Source organism: Mesoplodon densirostris, chromosome 3 (assembly GCF_025265405.1).
Source record: "Mesoplodon densirostris isolate mMesDen1 chromosome 3, mMesDen1 primary haplotype, whole genome shotgun sequence".
Classification (NCBI taxonomy): Eukaryota; Metazoa; Chordata; class Mammalia; order Artiodactyla; family Ziphiidae; genus Mesoplodon; species Mesoplodon densirostris.
Genome location: NC_082663.1, coordinates 18,501,293 through 18,519,735, shown reverse-complemented (window position 1 = coordinate 18,519,735; position 18,443 = coordinate 18,501,293). Strand labels below are relative to the sequence as shown.

Below are 18,443 nucleotides of genomic sequence, written 5' to 3'. Positions count from 1 at the left end.
TGCAAATAACGTCCCAGGTCCTTGGCAACACAGAGATGAATAAAGTAGCCTCAAGTAATTTAAAGGGCCTTGAGTAAGAAAGACAATCACAAGCACAAAATGTATATAATCTGTCTTATGTTTGCCAAAACCTGAAAAACAATTGAGTGCTATGAGCATCAGAAAAGGACCTATTCATTGCAGAGATTTGTAACAAGGCAAATACGTGCAGAAGAGCTTTAAATAATATCATGCAGTTTAATTGGAGTAAATGAGAAAAGAAGAAAAGAATTCCAAAAGCGGATGGAGGTTCTTCTTAAGGAATGGCAGCATGAAAAGCTCTGCACACATGCTCCCAGTGAAACAGCATAAATGGTGAAAATTATTTTTTAAAAATTACAATCATATACGGTCTCTGGAAAATTTCCTAAGAGCATATAGCAAATGAAGAAAGATTTATTCAAGAAGATCTATTAAAACATGATAAGAACATCAAGAGACTGTGGCACTTGATCCCAGACCTGTTTCTTCCCTTCCACCCCCATCTCCAAGCTCAGCCTGATAGAGAATTCTCTCTGGACTCTGCATGGAATGTCTGAGAAAACATGGCTCCTCTCTCCTCAGCTCTCAATCTTGGGATACAGTATCTTACCAGGAGGGGCAGGATGCCAGCATTTCTCATCTTCTCCAACTCTGAGTTTTCAGAAGCGAAATTCCTGGTGAGTGTGGTTGAGATTGGCAGTTTCCTCCACTCACTCCACTCCACTCACAGGACATAGGCCCTACCGCAGGCAGGCTGATAATATGGGGCCCAATCACTGGCCTCATGTTGCTTGTTCCACTTCCAGAGAGTCAAAATGAGATGACCATCAGGCCTCCATCCACTGCCGGCAGCAGTGAGGCAGGGTAAGAGAGCCCGTAGGATTGGAGAACTTCAGCTGTTCCCAAAATATTTTCCTTTATTTTTTTCAGTTTTAAGAGACATAAAATAATAAAAGTACTAAGTAACAATGTTCTATTGTATTTTTTACTGTATCCGTGTACTATAGATAACAATATATGTATTACATATATGTATAGATATAGTATAGCACATGGCTACCTAGGAGTAACATTTCTATATTTTATTAGAATTCAGTTAGTATAAATTTGAATCAAAGTTAAGCTGCCTATGGTAACATCTAGAGCAGATAATAAGAAAATAACTCAAAAATATAGTGTAACATTATTAAAAGAATTAACATTCCACTAGAAGATATACACTTAATGTGAAAGAAAGTAGCAGAGGAAAAATCCAGAAACCTTGCACCATCACAATTTTTATCCTATAGAAGTGAAATTTCCAGAAAATTGGAGCTTATCCCAATGAATGAATTAAATGAAAAAAAATTTGAACTATAAGTTTAAAATGTTTTAAAACCCACCACCTACTGCACAACTTGAATATATGAAAATGATTGAATTGTTCATTTTAAATTGGGAAATTGTATAGTATGTGAATGAAGCTATTATTAAAAATAAGGCTTAGGAAAAAAGTAAGCATATATTTGAAAACTGAGGCTTTATTGCAGAGCTCAGAGTAGAATATGTTTGTTAAGGTTAGAACAGAGTGCTAGTAGGAAACAATAATTAGAAAGTATTATGTTCCATGCAAGGTAAGAGAAATAGATTTCATTTTATATGGAAAATAGTTACAGCATCTCAGCATTGCAAGGTACATTCAGACTCTCTAGTCACGCTTAAATTTGTTCCACCACATCTACACCAAATATTTCGACGTCAATATTTGTTTGTTTGTTTGTTTGTTTGCAGTATGCGGGCCTCTCACTGTTGTGGCCTCTCCCGTTGCGGAGCACAGGCTCTGGACGCGCAGGCTCAGCGGCCATGGCTCATGGGCCCAGCCGCTCTGTGGCATGTGGGATCCTCCCAGACCAGGGCACGAACTCGTGTCCCCTGAATCGGCAGGCGGACTCTCAACCACTGCCCCACCAGGGAAGCCCTCGATATCAATATTTGACTAGTCCTGGTGCTCACGGTTTTCTGAGGAAACCCGTTATGACCCTGTGCAGCTCTGACATCAAAAAGTCTTTGATATACTTATCCAAAATCTTCATTTTTATAGATTCCATTTTCCTGTCCTATCTGTATTCCACTGAAACATAACAAGTAAATCTAACACCTGCTTCACATGAGTGTCCTGATCAAATTAAAGGTGGCTAGAATGTTTTATGTCTTCTTTCCTTCAGCCTGCATGGTCCTAGTTATTTCAACTACTCACAACCCATTGAATCAAATATCTTTCCAGCCTCTTACCTTTGTCTCTTGGCAAGATTCTGGTCTACAGGAAATGCTTACATCCTTGTCCCCTTCAAGTACATCTACCCTGTGCCTTAAAGTGATGAACTCTTAACTCATACCCTAATTACACCTTTTGAAGTGTTCATTACCCACAAGATCATGTCCCACCTCCTTAATAGAATTTACGAGACCCTCCTTGACCTAAATCACTTATCTTTCTTCATGTTATTGTGCCTTTTAGATATTTTCCCATATTTCCCAACAGCTTATATTTTCCCACACAAACTCTATGGTTTTGCTACTGCTGTTGCAGCTTCCTGAAATACCTTTCCTCCTCTCCTCACTTTGCCTGCCTCTCTCTTCTCATGAATAACTCCTTTATAGCCTTCTAATGTCAGCCACACACCGTGTGCAGGAAGGTTTGCCTGAATCAATACGTGTTGAACCAGGCATCTTTTCTTTGCACTCCTGTAGTGTCTTTTCTGTCTTTCTACCAGGCATAAAATTCATCTGTTTACATGTGTTCCCCCAACTAGAGTCTTTACTAGTGGGCATCTTACTTTACTACTTTTTATGTGTTTCAGCCCTAGTACAATGTTTAGTGCATAGTGGGCACTCCACAAATATTTCATGAATTCTACAGTTAAACACCAACCATCGTTAGTCTCCACAAACAATTCTTTAGAAATGTTATAGCCACGAAGGAGGTTCAGTAACAATTTGCTTCCTAAATTAGGCATGTGCTCAAGTTGAATAAAGGTGTTGAAAAGGGGTATTGTGAGAAGATGCTTTTTTGTTCAGAAAAGGACAGCAGAAGTAGAAAGAATTAAACTCATTGTATCTTGTACTCCTTGAGGTTCCATTGCGGAGCACAGGCTCCGGACGCGCAGGCTCAGCGGCCATGGATCACGGGCCCAGACGCTCCACGGCATGTGGGATCTTCCCGGACTGGGGCACAAACCCGTGTCCCCTGCATCAGCAGGCAGACGCTCAACCACTGTGCCACCAGGGAAGCCCACTCCTTGAGTTTTAAATGTACCTTAAGTTCATTTATAATTTTTGAGAGCATTTCTATGAGATAGCATGTTACATTGAACTCATAAGGCATGCATTATCATCAATCAACAACAGAAATATCAAAGGTAGATAAAAACCTTGGTTCATACTCTGATCTTATCAGTTACTAACAAATCTTGACAAATTATAAATCTCACCTATAAAGGCAAACTAGTTTTGATCTAGCGCCAAAATGATATGCAAACTGCCCCACTTTTAGGTAACCAGTTTGTCAAAATTATAACTTGCAATTTTGAAACATGTCTTAACTAACTTTTCATGACTGCCTGGGGATTTAGATGTGCTGACTACTATGATGTCATCTGTTTCAGCCATTGTTTGTAAGGATTTCATCTTGATTCCCTAGCCAGAAAAATTGTGATAAACATATTGTGCATTCAGTCTTTTGATTAGCAAGCCCTTTTCCACTTAAAAATGATCCATTTAAAATTGGTAAGACTATCTTATGATAATTATATGGAAAACATTGATGACCTGGTTCAAATATCAGCTCTAAAACTTTCTAACTTTGTGAACTTCAGCATATGTTTTTTTACTCATATGTAAAATGGGGAGATTAGTAATACTCATTTTTTAGGGCTGCTCTGGGAATTTGTTAACATATATAAATATTTAGAACAATACCTGGCACGTGGAAAGATTTCAAAATGTCCATTAATATGATGATTGAAAATATGTTTGAAAATAATTTTACATATATTACTCAATATATCCACTGTTACATAAAGGTTTATACAAATGCAATATGTCTTTTATTCACTTTCTTGCATTTCGTAGTCCAGCTGCTTCACATAAAGAAGGCAACATCTGTTACTATCAAGAAGGTTGGCTAATACAGAAGATAAAGAGACATTATTAGCCAAGGTCACTGTTTTTGGGTATTTTTTTTTTTTTAAGAAAGTTGTCCTGATATTTAGAGTAATAAAACAACCATGGCCCTTTTATATGTGTTTGAGGGAAATATTTCTGTACAATTATCCCATTGTCAGTTAAAAATTTTCCCCTTAGTTTCCCTAACATTTTTTTTTTCTGTCCATGGAAACGAAGACTCTACCTGTGTTCTGACCTCAGTTCTTTGTAGCTATTTCCACATGCCTCTCCCACCCCCAGCTCTTCCCACAGTCGCCATTAAGGAATCTTTTACTGCTTGAAAAAGTTTTAATATTCACCAGGTTAAGGAAATCCATGGTCAGCTTTAGAATTTTAGTCTCTGCTGAGCTTTCAAGGTGTCAAGGCCCTAAAATAATACGAGCAGCAGGAGTACTAAATCTTTCATTATTTCCAGTTTCCCCTTGAGCATACTGACTTTGCAATAAAGAAGCTGTCATTTATACTCTTCTTTATTGCAAGGTAGTTAATAGCTACAGGAAGAAAAATAAGGAACTGTGTCAAGTTAGCCTGACTGCCATCATGATTCATGTGTAATCATTGCACATTTGCATCTACTCTTTTTTATATACAGGTACTTCATAGATTGGAAGAGTGATGGGGACAGCTACTTTACAATAGATGCAACTGAAGGAACCATCTCTACTAATGAATTACTAGACAGAGAAAGAACCGCGCAGTATAATTTCTCCATAATTGCAAGTAAAGTTAGTAAGTATGGCATGGACGGAATCAATGTTCTACTGCAATTCTTTGGATTTCACACTCTTAAATGAATCCCTCCTAAGGTGCTTTCATTTTTGGACTTACAGCCAAGTGGTCTCTTGGGGAAACTCAGAAACCGGCTCCTTTTCCTCATAACATAAGTACAGAAAAATTGTGACAGCTGCCAGTGAGCCCTGTTTGCAGGACTGCATGAATATCTAGCAGTGCATTTCATGGTGAGATCTCATCCTTTTCCACCGTGTAACCTCAAAAATCCACCGGAGTTCCGTCTTTCCACATCTTCATTCCTGTATATATTATTGAGAGCTTCACAGACCAGGCAGGAGGAAATAACCATCACATGAAATCATCTTTTCTGAAATATTTTCTGAAATTGAAGAGAGCATTTTTAAATTCATGCCTCTTCTTTCTCTCTCCTTTCATTAAAATGTATTTTGTTATGAACACCATTGTGAAATATACAGGAGTTTTAAGTGCAATTCTTCAAGTGCAATTCTTCACTCAGAATCTATAGGATTGTTAGGAATTACTCCTTGTGTTGGTTTCTGCTTGGTTCAGAAGCGAATCCTTTAGACTGAGAGTGATTATAGGTCTTATGTGTTTGGCTGGACAATTCAGGATATTATCACAACTTCCAAAGGTAACAGATGAGGGTGGGAATGAAGACCTTGGCTATCAACATAGTTGTCTGTAACAGAAGTGCATCGTACCAGTCCTTCTGCTTAGGTTCTCTTGAAAGATTTGAGGAAATCCCTTCTGAGTATCTTTCATTTTGTTTTCATCCTATTTTCTTTCATGCATCTGGTACAAGTACTCTGACAGCTAATGTCACCTTTCAGTGCAGGGAGAAGCTAACTGTGAACATTTCTGTTGAGGGGTTTTTGGTCAGTCTCAACTCAGTGGGTGTAAATGGGAAACAGTTTTGTTAATCTTCAAAAACTGCTTCTAAACATGCATAATCAGACACCTATTCCCGGGCCTTAATGATGCCTTTAGCTGATTTCATTACTTTTACGTTAGTCTGATTATTAAAGGTAAATTTAGCATAAAAGAACATGCAGCTTCTGTCTTGTTTTTTGGACTACTTCTCTGTTATGTTAGAAGATGACTGCTCTGAGGCTGCCATACTAGAGAGTTCACATGCTGGTGGTCAGGTTGACAATCCCAGCTCAGCTCAGCCTTCTAACCATACCTGCGAGAGCGCTGGATATGTAAGTAAAATCATCTTGCAACCTCTAGCCAGACTGCTTGTTAGCTGAATACCACAATGTAACCTCCGTCATTACCACATGAAATGGAATATATACTCAGCCAAATCTTGCCCAGATTCTGATGCACAAAATTGGGAGAAATACTAAAATTGTAATTATTTCAAGCAACTATATTTTTGTGGTCATTTGTTGTTGTACAACAATAGATAACTGAAGAACTCAATGACACCATAGTTGGAACTTTGATTCCTTGGTAGTGGGGGTAAAGATTCTCTAGCTAGAGTAGAAAGGAGAGAGAGAGAAGTAAAAATGCATAAATCTCTCTTTTAAAGACTTTTTTATTGAAATATAGTTGATTTGCAATGTTGTGATCATTTAAGATGTAAAGCAAAATGATTCAATTATACATGTATATATATATATATATATATATATATATATATATATATATATATATATATATATATATATTCTTTTTTTACATTCTCTTCCATTGTAGGTTATTACAAGATGTTGAGATAATTCCCTGTGTTATACAGTAGGTCCTTGTTGGTTATCTGTTTTATATATAGTAGCATGTATATTTTAATCCTAAACTCGTAATTTATCCCTTCACCCTCTTTCCCCTTTGGTAACCATAAGTTTGTTTTCTACGTCTGTGAGGCTATTTCTGTCTTGGAAATAAGTTCATCTGTATAATTTTTTTAGATCCCACATATAAGTGATATCTCATATTTGTCTTTCTCTCTCTGACTTCATTTACTTAATTTGATAATATCTAGGTCCATCCATGTTGCTGCAAATGGCATTATTTCACATAAATCTCTCTTATCTGCCCCCCAGAGAGTGCTCCCCTGGTTGCTACTGCTGTTAGGATTAAAATTGACTGGCTAAATGGACTGCCCAAATACTCTCTTCATGTGATTTTTGAGTTATTTGGTATTGGGGTCTCTGAGAATCCCATTTGCCCATGAACTTGATATGGGCACCCAGTGGTAGACCTTAGAGCTTCTTAATTCCAGGTCCCCTTGTGTAGCAAACAGCTTTCTTGCATGAATTAATAGCATGAGTTCTCAACTCCAGCATTCTGTTTTGTCCACTTGACCCTGAGGAAATTCACACACTCTGGTCATGCTGAACAGGTACACTACAGCCAGATCCTCTACCATATTCTTTCTCTGTCATGCTGTCTCCTTTCAATTCTGCCCTCCTTGCTCTGTTAGGCTCTGAGAGCTGATCATCCAGTCAGCTGCCTGAAAAGACATTCTATCAGGAGAAAAGACCCGAATGCCAGTCCCCCAGTTCTCTTTAACTTGCTTTCCTGAAGTTTCCTTTCATGCTAGGCATCTTTCTTCTCTCCCATATCACATCCTCTTACAGTTACATATGTTATTCATCATTCTTTTCATGCTTTCGGTTATTTCAACTTTGAATTATTTCCTTCATCCATAACACTGAGGAAAGCTTAACTATAATATAGTTAGAAAATAAACTTTAGTATTCTAAGATCTTTTACAAATAGAGTAAAAATGAGATGTCTAAGTTATGGGTTATAAGACCTCTATCGACTATATTATAGTCACTCTCAATGACTTGGATGTAGTAAGTGATAACTGACCAGAGGTAGCCTATTCAAAAAACTTATATTTATCAAAAATATATTGTCCACAATAGAATATTTTTCACAAGATAGAAAACTATCTTGTGCGAACTACCCTTTCTATTAATTCACATGCAAAACATGTGCATATTTTTAGAAGGAGGAGTATTAGGTCCAGTATCTTAACTCAAGATGAAAGTCTTCAGCTAGTTATTCACTCACCTGTACTGTAACTCTAAAAAGGTCTCTTTCTCCCCAGTGGCTACTATAGCTACCAAAACCATCATCATGGTGTGAGGGTACCCATCATAGCATGTCTAGTACCTGCAGTCAGAGCCTGAGCTCCAACTATTTGGAAAATGGCCGAGGAGTATGCATCCATACAGTGTAAGCAAGTGTCATTGTTCCTTAAAAGCTTAGATTTTTCAAACTTAGAAAACTGTATTTTGTTAATTATTAATATAATTAGGGCACATGCTGACTCCTCTCTGACCTGCTGGATGTAGTTTTTACCTAAATCCAAATTAGGAAACCCCATTGTGTGGATTCTCATAAGTTATGTTGGCTCTCACTTGGACATATGCAGAAATGAGACTTAGACTCATAATCCATACATACACACAGTGTAAAAGGGCTGCCAAGCTAATATTTCTAAAATATCTACCCCTCGTCCATTCCACTGTCTATTCCAGGACTACTGTGTGGAATTTAAAACCCTCAAGGAAGTCTGGTAGGATGAACACTATACACCTCCATGAAAAAGAAAGAGGCTAAGTATATATCACATGGTAATTAAAGATCCCACAATAAGAATAGATTATTGTGGGTCTTATTTTGTTTGAGTTGACAGAGTTTGAAAGTAAGCTTTATTTATATTTTAATACATAAGTCTGTTTTCAATGATCAAGTTAGCCAGCCTCAGCAGGAAACTCTCATTATGGTGAATGACTGAGAAATAAATAGCCCACACTTGCCCTGCCAAGTGGAACAAAATTGTGTAAGTGTACCTTACTGCAGATTGAACTAGCATATGTTTTGGCCCTGACCCTTCTATAAAAACTCTCAGATGAAATGAAATGGTACAATGATTGGACAACTTCCAAATAATTAAGAAGCAGTCATTAATCAGTGTTTCTATAGTCCAAGGTTCAAATAGTTTTATTAGACTACTAATAATTCTTTTATACATTATTGCTTTGCTGTTTTTATACTCATCTTGAGAATTAAAAAAAAACCGCAAGGCTCCAAAAATCACTTCATTCAAATTATCAGAAACTTCCAATGGGCAAATGTTTCTAATTTTTGTGTTTTGTTTTGTTTTTTGTTTTGGTGTTATTATAACACATATCATTAGACAAAGATAACTACAGTAAAGCCTTCGAACTTTTATATAATTATAAAATAAATGGATGATACCAAAGAATTCTTTTCTTGGTCATGTTAATTATCCAGATGGCAATAGATAGTTTCTATTGTGGAAGAGTTCAAAAATCATTGGTAGACTTACTGCGTGCTATATTTGGGGAAAATGTTATGTGTAAGTATTCCCTTATGAGTTGGGATGAAATTGTTGAGTAATTTTTAAGGTTATTTGGCATTAGAGCTTCTTTGCTTTAACTTTTTTTACTTCAACATAATGTAAGTAATATCACCTTCATATATACAGAAAATCAAACTGAGATTATTGTCTATAATTTAAGCTCAACATAACTTCCTCTAATTTTTTATAAATTGTATAGAACATTATTTACATGCAAAGTATTAATGGTTATGGGTTAAAACTAAGACTGAAGTCTTTTTTTTTTTTTTTTTTTTTTTTTTTTTTGCGGTACGCGGGCCTCTCACTGTTGTGGCCTCCCTTTCCCGTTGCGGAGCACAGTCTCCGAACGCGCAGGTTCAGCAACCATGGCTCACGGGCCCAGCCGCTCTGCGGGATGTGGGATCATCCCGGACCGGGGCACAAACCTGCATCCCCTGCATCGGCAGGCGGACTCTCAACCACTGCGCCACCAGGGAAGCCCCTGAAGTCTGTTCTTAAGGACAGTTTAGGAGTAGAAACTGACCCCCCAAAATAATTTTAGTTGTTATAACTATGCAAATTATGCTGAATTCCAGGGACTTCAGACTTAAGTGCACTGTCATATAGCCTCCAAGGGAAAGTTGCAAAAGGTTTATACTGACCAAACTGTGGTCATTAAGTAATGAAGGATTTAAACAAAAATAAATAAGTTGGTAGAATTTTTAAAAGGGTTTCTTCTGCCTGTGTGCCAAATAGTTAGCCATGAAATGGTGTTCTCAGACCAAATGAGAAGAAAGTACCTAATGTTTCTATAATAATTGTAAGTGATAATATTATAAATTAGTAAACCAAACTATTAGAGTAGCTTTATGTACATTCACTCAGTTTATTACTGTTCACATTGTAAGAGTGAAGAAATAGAGGCTAAGATTTATTTCCATTTGTCACACAGCAAATGATGAACAAGCGAAGACAGGAGCCCAGGACTCACCCTCCAAAACACGAGTTTACAGGGACACATTCCTCTCCTTATGATTCATTTTTAAATAAGTTAATAGTAAAATTAGTCACGGTGAGTTTTACATACATAGATAATTAAAGTAAACTATAGTAAAAAATTTTATGTACATTTGCATTGTACATATAATTAAGCTGAAATTATTTTTAGCCTTGGCATATCTATCTATCATCTATCTATCTATCTACCTATCTGTCATCTATCTGTCTATCTATTTATCTGTCCACCTACATTTAAGCTCGTTGGACTGCTTACCTATTAGAAATCTATAGTGCATTTGCATTTCAGAAATAAAATACAGACTCAAAGTATGAGAATAGGGAAATATGTGTGCAATATTATGTGTGTGCCAGGGTTGTAGGTAGGTAGATTGCTATCTCTATCCAATAAGTGTTAATTACTAGATAAGACTCAAGCTACAAGAGTTCCTAGTGATTTTATTGTGAAGAACCCTTTTTGATAATTTCCCTGTATATGGAAAGGTTTTTGCCTACCGACATTATCTGTCCTCCTCCCTCCTGGCTGCCCTTAGTGGCAATGCCTTTGCCGGTGCCAAGGACATAAAGAAGATCCTGGACATTGTGGGCACCAAGGAGGTGGGTGACAATCTGGCTCAGCAAGGTCACCAGGGAGCTGAAAGGAAAAAACCCTGAAGGTATCAGTCACTGCTCAGGGTATCAGCCATCTGGTCAGCGTGCCCATCTCAGGGGGGCAGATCTGCAGCTCTTGATGCTGCTTCAGCCTTGGCATCAACAGAGAAAAAAGACAGGAAGAAGAAGGAGTTGCAGGGGTCAGATGACTCCCTGGATTTATCTCGTTGAAGTAGAGTTCTGCTCCCCTGCAAGTGATAAGATGTCATTTCTGACATCTGCAGTATCAATGATCCCCCACTCTGTTTAGTAGAAGCAAGTCACTAGATCCAGACCACACTTAAGGGCAAAGAATTACATGGAAGTAACTCATGTAGGTACCAGGAAGTGGGGATTCTTGGGAGCCATTTGAGAACATTGCCTACATGATATGTTTCTTGGCAACTAGATAAGTCTTTCTAAAAGTGAAGAAAGTTTAGAGACCATATTACTTAACCACTAGGCCTGAAAATTTTGTGAGAAAGACAACAATGTGGTTGAATTCATAAGTATGCAACCAAAATACAAAGTGCTGTAAGAGAGAAAGTAATTAAAATAATTATTTTTGAAGGCATAAGCATAGTATGTCACACAGGAATTATCATTTGAGCTGAGTCTTTAAAAGATGAAGAAGTTATTGAAAAGGAGGGAAGGAGGGAATTCTAGGTTGAGGGAACATCTTAAGCAAAGGTAGAGAGGTATTAAATCTCATGTCCAGATGAGAAATTACAAGTAAGGTGGTTACAATTGGTGCCCAGAATGTGTAGGGAAGGCTAAAGAAAATGCCTTCAGAAAGGGAGCCTGAGATCTCCTCTCTATTCTCATATAGAATATAGTAATGTTAGGTACGGTCACCATGCTGTACAGTACATCCCTAGGACTTATTTATTTTATAACTGGAAGTCTGTACACTTTGATCACATTTACTTTTTGCACACCTCGCACCCCTGCTTCAGGCAACCATTTCAAGATCGATACAAATATCAGATCATTGTGTTGTACACCTAAATTAATATAATGGTGTATGCCAATTTTATCTCCATTTTTAAGAAAGAAAGAAAAGAAAGGAAGCCTGAGGCCTTACCAAACAGAGCCTTAAATACCACATGGAGAAATTACAAAGTTTTTAAGTGTTTTTTGCGGTACGCGAACCTCTCGCTGTTGTGGCTTCTCCCGTGGCGGAGCACAGGCTCCAGACATGCAGGCTCAGTGGCCACGGCTCACGGGCCCAGCCGCTCCATGGTATGTGGGATCTTCCTGGACCGGGGCACGAACCCGTGTCCCCTGCATCGGCAGGCGGACTCTGAACCACTGTGCCACCAGGGAAGCCTTTTTAAGTGGGTTTTTGACTCCATCCTCATTTTTGCTGTTTCTACTATATGTCCCTAGCTCAACATATGTCCAAAGACACATATATCACTTCTCCACTTTTCCCCATCTGGTGAGTCTGGAAGGTAGTTATGCAAAGGACCTGAATTCCTGTAAACAAGCACTGGCTGGGTTACACTGTATCCATCTGGGTGACCGAGGTTAACCTCATCAGGATCAAGAGACAAGGGTGAGTCTGGATTCCCTGCAGTGTTTGAGCCGCAGACATTTCTTTCTAATTTGGTCAGTCTTTTTTCAAAAGGGCACGGTAAGTCATATGCACATTGGAGAATAGGCATGCAGGTTGGCCCTTTCTTTTTTACTACTGTTCTTCAACTTCTTAATTGTTACCTGAATCAGAATCACCTGGGACAGTATTCCTGTACCCCATTCAAGACATACTGAATCAGAATTTCTGGGATTATTGCCAAGAAATCTCCATTTTAAACAAGATACCTAGGTCATATAATGGATACTGATGTTGGAACCGGTGTGCTAAATTCTCTAAATATTAGCATGGATTTGTGGAAATAAAACAGCTTAGTGTTACTATGAAGACATATACATACTCAGAGAGTGTAGTTGACTTCTGAGGACTAAGTAAAACCATTGGTTTCAATTCTGGATTGAAGCCATTATTTTTACCTATTTTTTCTCAAATAATTGCCTTTCTCTTACACTTCATGAATACGTTACTTTGCATGTATGAGTCTAGGGAGTTTATATACCATTTAATATTTCCCTTTTTTTTCCTGAGTAACTATATGAAACTATCAATATTTTGTATTCTCAAAGAAAGGTAACTTTGATTTATACTAGTATTGGCAACATTTTACTAGTACTTGTAATACAGAAAAGTAACACATACTTTGAAGAAAAAATCACTTATAAATATTCAACCATTTCATAAAGCCTTCAATGTGTTGTATACATGGAAATAATAATTATTAACACCACTATAGTCATGGACTTAATTTAGAAATGATACCATTTTTCTCACTATTATATGACGTGCCAATATAATATAATCCAAGTTTGTTGTTATAGTTTATATTTTATTTTAAACTTTTAACTGCTTATGGGTACACTACCATAATCAAACTATTTAGGAGTAGTTTAAACCAGTAAAATTGCACTATCAAAATCACATACAAAACAATGTCAGGTTTTTTTTTTTTTCTTAATTAGTATCTGATTTTTCTCCAGAAATTAAAACCACTTGATGAGCTTTTCACCTAATGGTTGAAATTTGGATTAAAATTATAATTTAGATATGTACAGAAAATTTTAACATCACATATCAAAACCGGAATTCAAAAATAAGAAATAGGGCTTCGCACGTAACGCAGTGGTTGAGAGTCCACCTGCTGATACAGGGGACATGGGTTCGTGCCCTGGTCCAGGAAGATCCCATATGACACAGAGCAGCTGGGCCCATGAGCCGTGGCCACTGAGCCTGTGTGTCCAGAGCCTATGTTCCGCAGCGGGAGAGTCCACAACAGTGAGAGGCCCGCATACTGCAAAAAAGAAAAAGAAAAAAATATATATATTTACATTGAAAATGTTATTTTATTGACCTCATGGACTCTATTGTATTTCATCTATTTATATAGGGATCCTCTCAGGTGTGAACTTCTTAGTATCAGGGACTTTATCTTATACCTCATTGATGCCTATGGTTTATTATACTCTCTGGAACACATAGATATGTACATAGTTAATGAATAAATTGTGAGTAGCTTCATAGGCATCTCATCCTGCTGATTTGGGCCTTGGAGTTCCTGGTAGGTTGCTTCTTCTCAGCCTCTGTGCTCACCTGGAATATGTGGGGAATGATGTTGCTGGAATGGACTGGATGCTGAAACAGGTTTAATGAAGTCCAGAGGGAAGACCTGTCAGCCCTTCTGCTAAGGCACCAGCACCCCAGGCAGTGGGACTGCGTGCAGGGGAGCAGGATGTCGAAGACCCACGTGGCCTCTGGCTTGAAGACACTTTGTCCATGCAGATGCCACCGGCAATGCCCCGGCTGTTCTGCTCCCTCTCAAGGCCCAGGCTTTGAAGTGGGGTCAGGAGCTCCCAGGCAGGGGCTGACTTGGGTTGAGACTCCTGGGAGTAGCTGTGATCTCCATCTGCCGATGATGGGGAAAGGGACCTCCAGAAACTGCCAGCAATCTCCTGAGACCTGTTAGTCGGTCCCCCCAGGCCAGGCTCCGTGTCCCAGAAGACCCCAACCCATTCCCAACACACAGCCACAGAGGGCAGGTAGGTGGACTCAGAGGCCCTGTTAGTCAGGACAGGGTGACATGTGGTTCCAAAGAGTGGTGACACCATTCCAGGAGGCCTGGGGACTGTGGGAGCTGATAGCTGCCTCAGTCTCCTTGGAATTAGAAGCCTTGCTGGAAGTGCAGACCTGGAACCAAGTGGGAGCTCCACCCCCAGCAGCAGGCCCCTGGGGCAAAGTTCCTGCGTGGCCCCTGGAAATGAATGTTGTTCCCGGCACAACGGCCGATGTGCACTGCGGAGCCCATTGCAGCTGCAGCCCCATAGTTAGAACCCTTCTTTCCTTTTAATATATATTTTAATATTTCTTATCACTAGGGATTAGTTATCCATTGCTGTATAACAAAATATAATGGGGTTTCTCTGGGTCAGGAATTCTTTTTTTAAAAAATAAATTTATTTATTTCTGGCTGTGTTGTGCCTTGTTGCTGCATGTGGGCTTTCTCTAGTTGTGGCGAGCAGGTGCTACCCTTCGTTGTGGTGCACGGGCTTCTCATTGTAGTGGCTTCTCTTGTTGTGGAGCACAGGCTCTAGGGCACGCGGGCTTCAGTAGTTGTGGCACATGGGCTCAGTAGTTGTGGCTCGCAGGCTCTAGAGTGCAGGCTCAGTAGTTGTGGCGCACGGGCTTAGTTGCTCCGCAGCATGTGGGATCTTCCCAGACCAAGTCTCAAACCCATGTCTCCTGCGTTGGCAGGCAGATTCTTAACTACTGCGCCACCAGGGAAGCCCTGGGTCACGAATTCTAAAAGCATTCATCTTAATATCTGCCCCAGGAAGTCTGGAAGGCTTGACAGCTGGGGGCTGGAATCTTCAGAATGTTCTTGTACTTCAGAAACCCAAAGGCACTGAAGCATTTTACTTTCTGCAGCTAATTAAACTCCAAGTAAGGAGTGATGCCAGTCTTCTTTTCTTATCAATGAAGCATAATATAATTGAGCTTCAGTCATGTTGTTGTAGCATGTATCACTGTTTTATTCCTTTTTATTGTTGAAGAATTTTATTGTATGAATATGCCATGGTTTATCTATTCACCAAAAGGTAGACATTTGAATTGTTCCCTGTTTGGGACTATATGCATAATATTTCCATGCACATATGCATACAGGCTTTTTGTGGACATTCATTTCATTCTCTTGGGGAGAGACCTAGGAGTGGAGTTGTTGGCTTATAAGTTCACGCTTAAGGTTTAAAGAAAATTCCAATGTATTTTCCAAAATGACTATACAACTTTGTATTTCTGCCAGTGATCCTTTCCATCAGCAATCCATTTTATTTCTCTCAGCTATGATTTGTGAATTTCAGTTTATGTCTTACCTTCATTTTGCTGTTTATTCCTAAATATTTTATTATCTTTGATTCTATTGTGAATTGAATTTTTCTCAGTTCTATGTCAGTTTCTTCTTTGCTAGTATATTAGGTATAAAATGGCCATTTTTTATATTGCTCTCTTATCCCACAGGCTTAATATACTTGATTTGATCTATAAGTGTTTTATGGATTCTTTAGGGTTTCCTCCATACAGAGTCTTGTCATTTTTTGATAAAAATACTTTTTCTTTTCAATCTGAATACTTTTTAAATTTTTATTTTTATTTGTTTGCACTGGATAAACCCTTAAGTGCAATGGTCAATATGTGGTCAGAGCAGACATTCTTACCATGTACTCAATATTAAAGAGAAAATATTTAGTCTTTCACCATTGAGTATGATACTGGCTATGGTTTTCTTATAGATGGACTATGTCAGGTTGAAGATGTTGCCTTCTATTTATTATCTGTAAAGAATTTTTTATAAAATCATGAATGGATAAATTTTTTCAAATGCTAATACTGAGTCTATTGAGATGGCTATGTGATTTTTTGTTCTTTCTTCTGTTAATATGAAATATCACATTGACTATTATTAGATGTTAAACTAACCTTTCATCCATAGGATAAATGCTATTTGGTCATTATACATTAGTTTTCTAATAAGCTTCTGGCATCAACTTGCTAATATTTTGTTAAGGAATTTTTGTGCCTTTGTTCATGAGTGATATTAGTCCATGCTTTGGTTTTTTTCTGATGTTTTAAATTGACATTTGGTATTAAGAAACAATGAATAAGCTGGTGTTTTCTCCTCTATTTTCTCTATTTTCTGAAAGGGTTTGCAAAGAATTGATATTTTGTGGTCTATAAGTAGTTGATAGACTTTCTCATTGAAGCCATGAGGGCATGACTTTTTCTTGGTGGGAAAATTTTTAATTACAGCTTAATATTTTTCCACTTGTTTTTAGGTCTATTAAGATTTTCTCTTTAATTTTGGGGTCAGTTATGACAATTTATGTCTTCTTAGGAATTTGTCCAGTTCATCTATGTTAACTAAGTTTTTGATATAAATTAATAATATTATTTTATAATATGTATTTCACTACTCCTTTATTATTGATTTTCATAATTTGGTCTTACTTTTTTTTAAAATTTTCTTAGTTTAAGCCATACTTTAAAATACTACTAATAAGGCAGTTCTAACTCAAATTGACTCAAAAAGTTATGGGATCTGATTGAGATATCACCAAGGATAAAGAAAGAAGATCTAACAAAACATCCTTGAAGCCATGAGGGACAAAAATATAATTAGTTATTGATTATTTTATCTGAGCCCAAAACTATTAATATGCTAATTACTCAATATAAGCAACATGGGTCAGTGATAATTGGAGTTTAAACGGCTTGACTACTAAGAACACAGCAATTAATTGTGTAAGATTTTGGTTATTTAATATTTACAAACTTCATAATTGAATTTACTTTCTAAGTATTCAATGATAACTAGTTTCTAATTTGGCAAAGATTCAGATAATAATGCTCATGCCAAATCAAATTTAAACAAATTTCATCATTGGTCTTTCAAAGATTAGATGAGTCAGAAAGGAAATGTCATTAATTTTTCACATAATTTAATGAATTATAAATTAAAATATATATATATATATATATTACTCTAATAAATATATTATTTTGTGAAAAGATCAATTCTTACTTGAGTATAGTAGTTCCCCAACAGAAATGTTACTATGTACCCAGATTTACAAATATAAGGTGACATTTTTAAACATTTAACTATAAAAAGTTTTACAAATTTGTAGTAGAGGAGAGAATTATATAATGAAACCCATAAACCCATCGCTCATTTTCAACAGTATGAATAACTTGTCTTTGTTGTTGTTACAGTTTTTCCTCTATTCTTGTTTGGGCATTTATTTTGTAATTTCCACAGTGATGACTAGTGACATTTAAAATTCAGTATTTCTACAAATCCTACAGTGCACAGGAAAATCTCACACAACAAAATATTTGTCTTAGCTAAAATACCAAAAGCACACCTTTGAGAAACACTTTTAATAATAAGATGTTACAATACTGATCATATTTTGAGCCATAGTTCTCATTGGGACAGATGTTCAAATCTATATTGCAGGAGGATAAATATTTAATACTACCAAAAGGGATTTTTTCATGGGTAAAAATAAGTTTGAATTAATAACATATTCATACATTATAATATTAAATCTGTACTATAAACATAATTTTGAGAGAAGTCTTGCCCCATCTTCACACTAACTTAAAATAAAACTATAATCCTGAGGGGGGGGGGAAAGAACACTTTCTTCTTCATATGTCCTTGGGACTTGTAAATTATGTACCAAGTAAAATAGGAAGTAGAGGCTGATTTGTACATTGTACAGAAGTTGAATAGGTTAATATATAATAGAGTTTAAGAGCATGGACTTGAAACTAGAACACTTGGATTCAAAACCCGTCTTACCACTTTTAACTTGGAATTTTTGGAAGAGTTACATTCCCCCTCCG

At 37.3% G+C, this 18,443-nt stretch overlaps 1 protein-coding gene across 2 annotated transcripts in view; it reads left to right on the top strand.

The window, feature by feature from the left end:
• The window catches only part of CDH12 (cadherin 12), a 295,800-nt gene that overhangs the window by 263,286 nt on the left and 14,071 nt on the right, over positions 1 to 18,443 (top strand). For both annotated transcript variants that reach the window (XM_060091603.1, XM_060091602.1), the window contains one exon: positions 4,817 to 4,953. In XM_060091603.1, the coding sequence (XP_059947586.1) occupies positions 4,817 to 4,953 (137 nt within the window). The remainder of the gene's footprint in view (positions 1 to 4,816; positions 4,954 to 18,443) is intronic.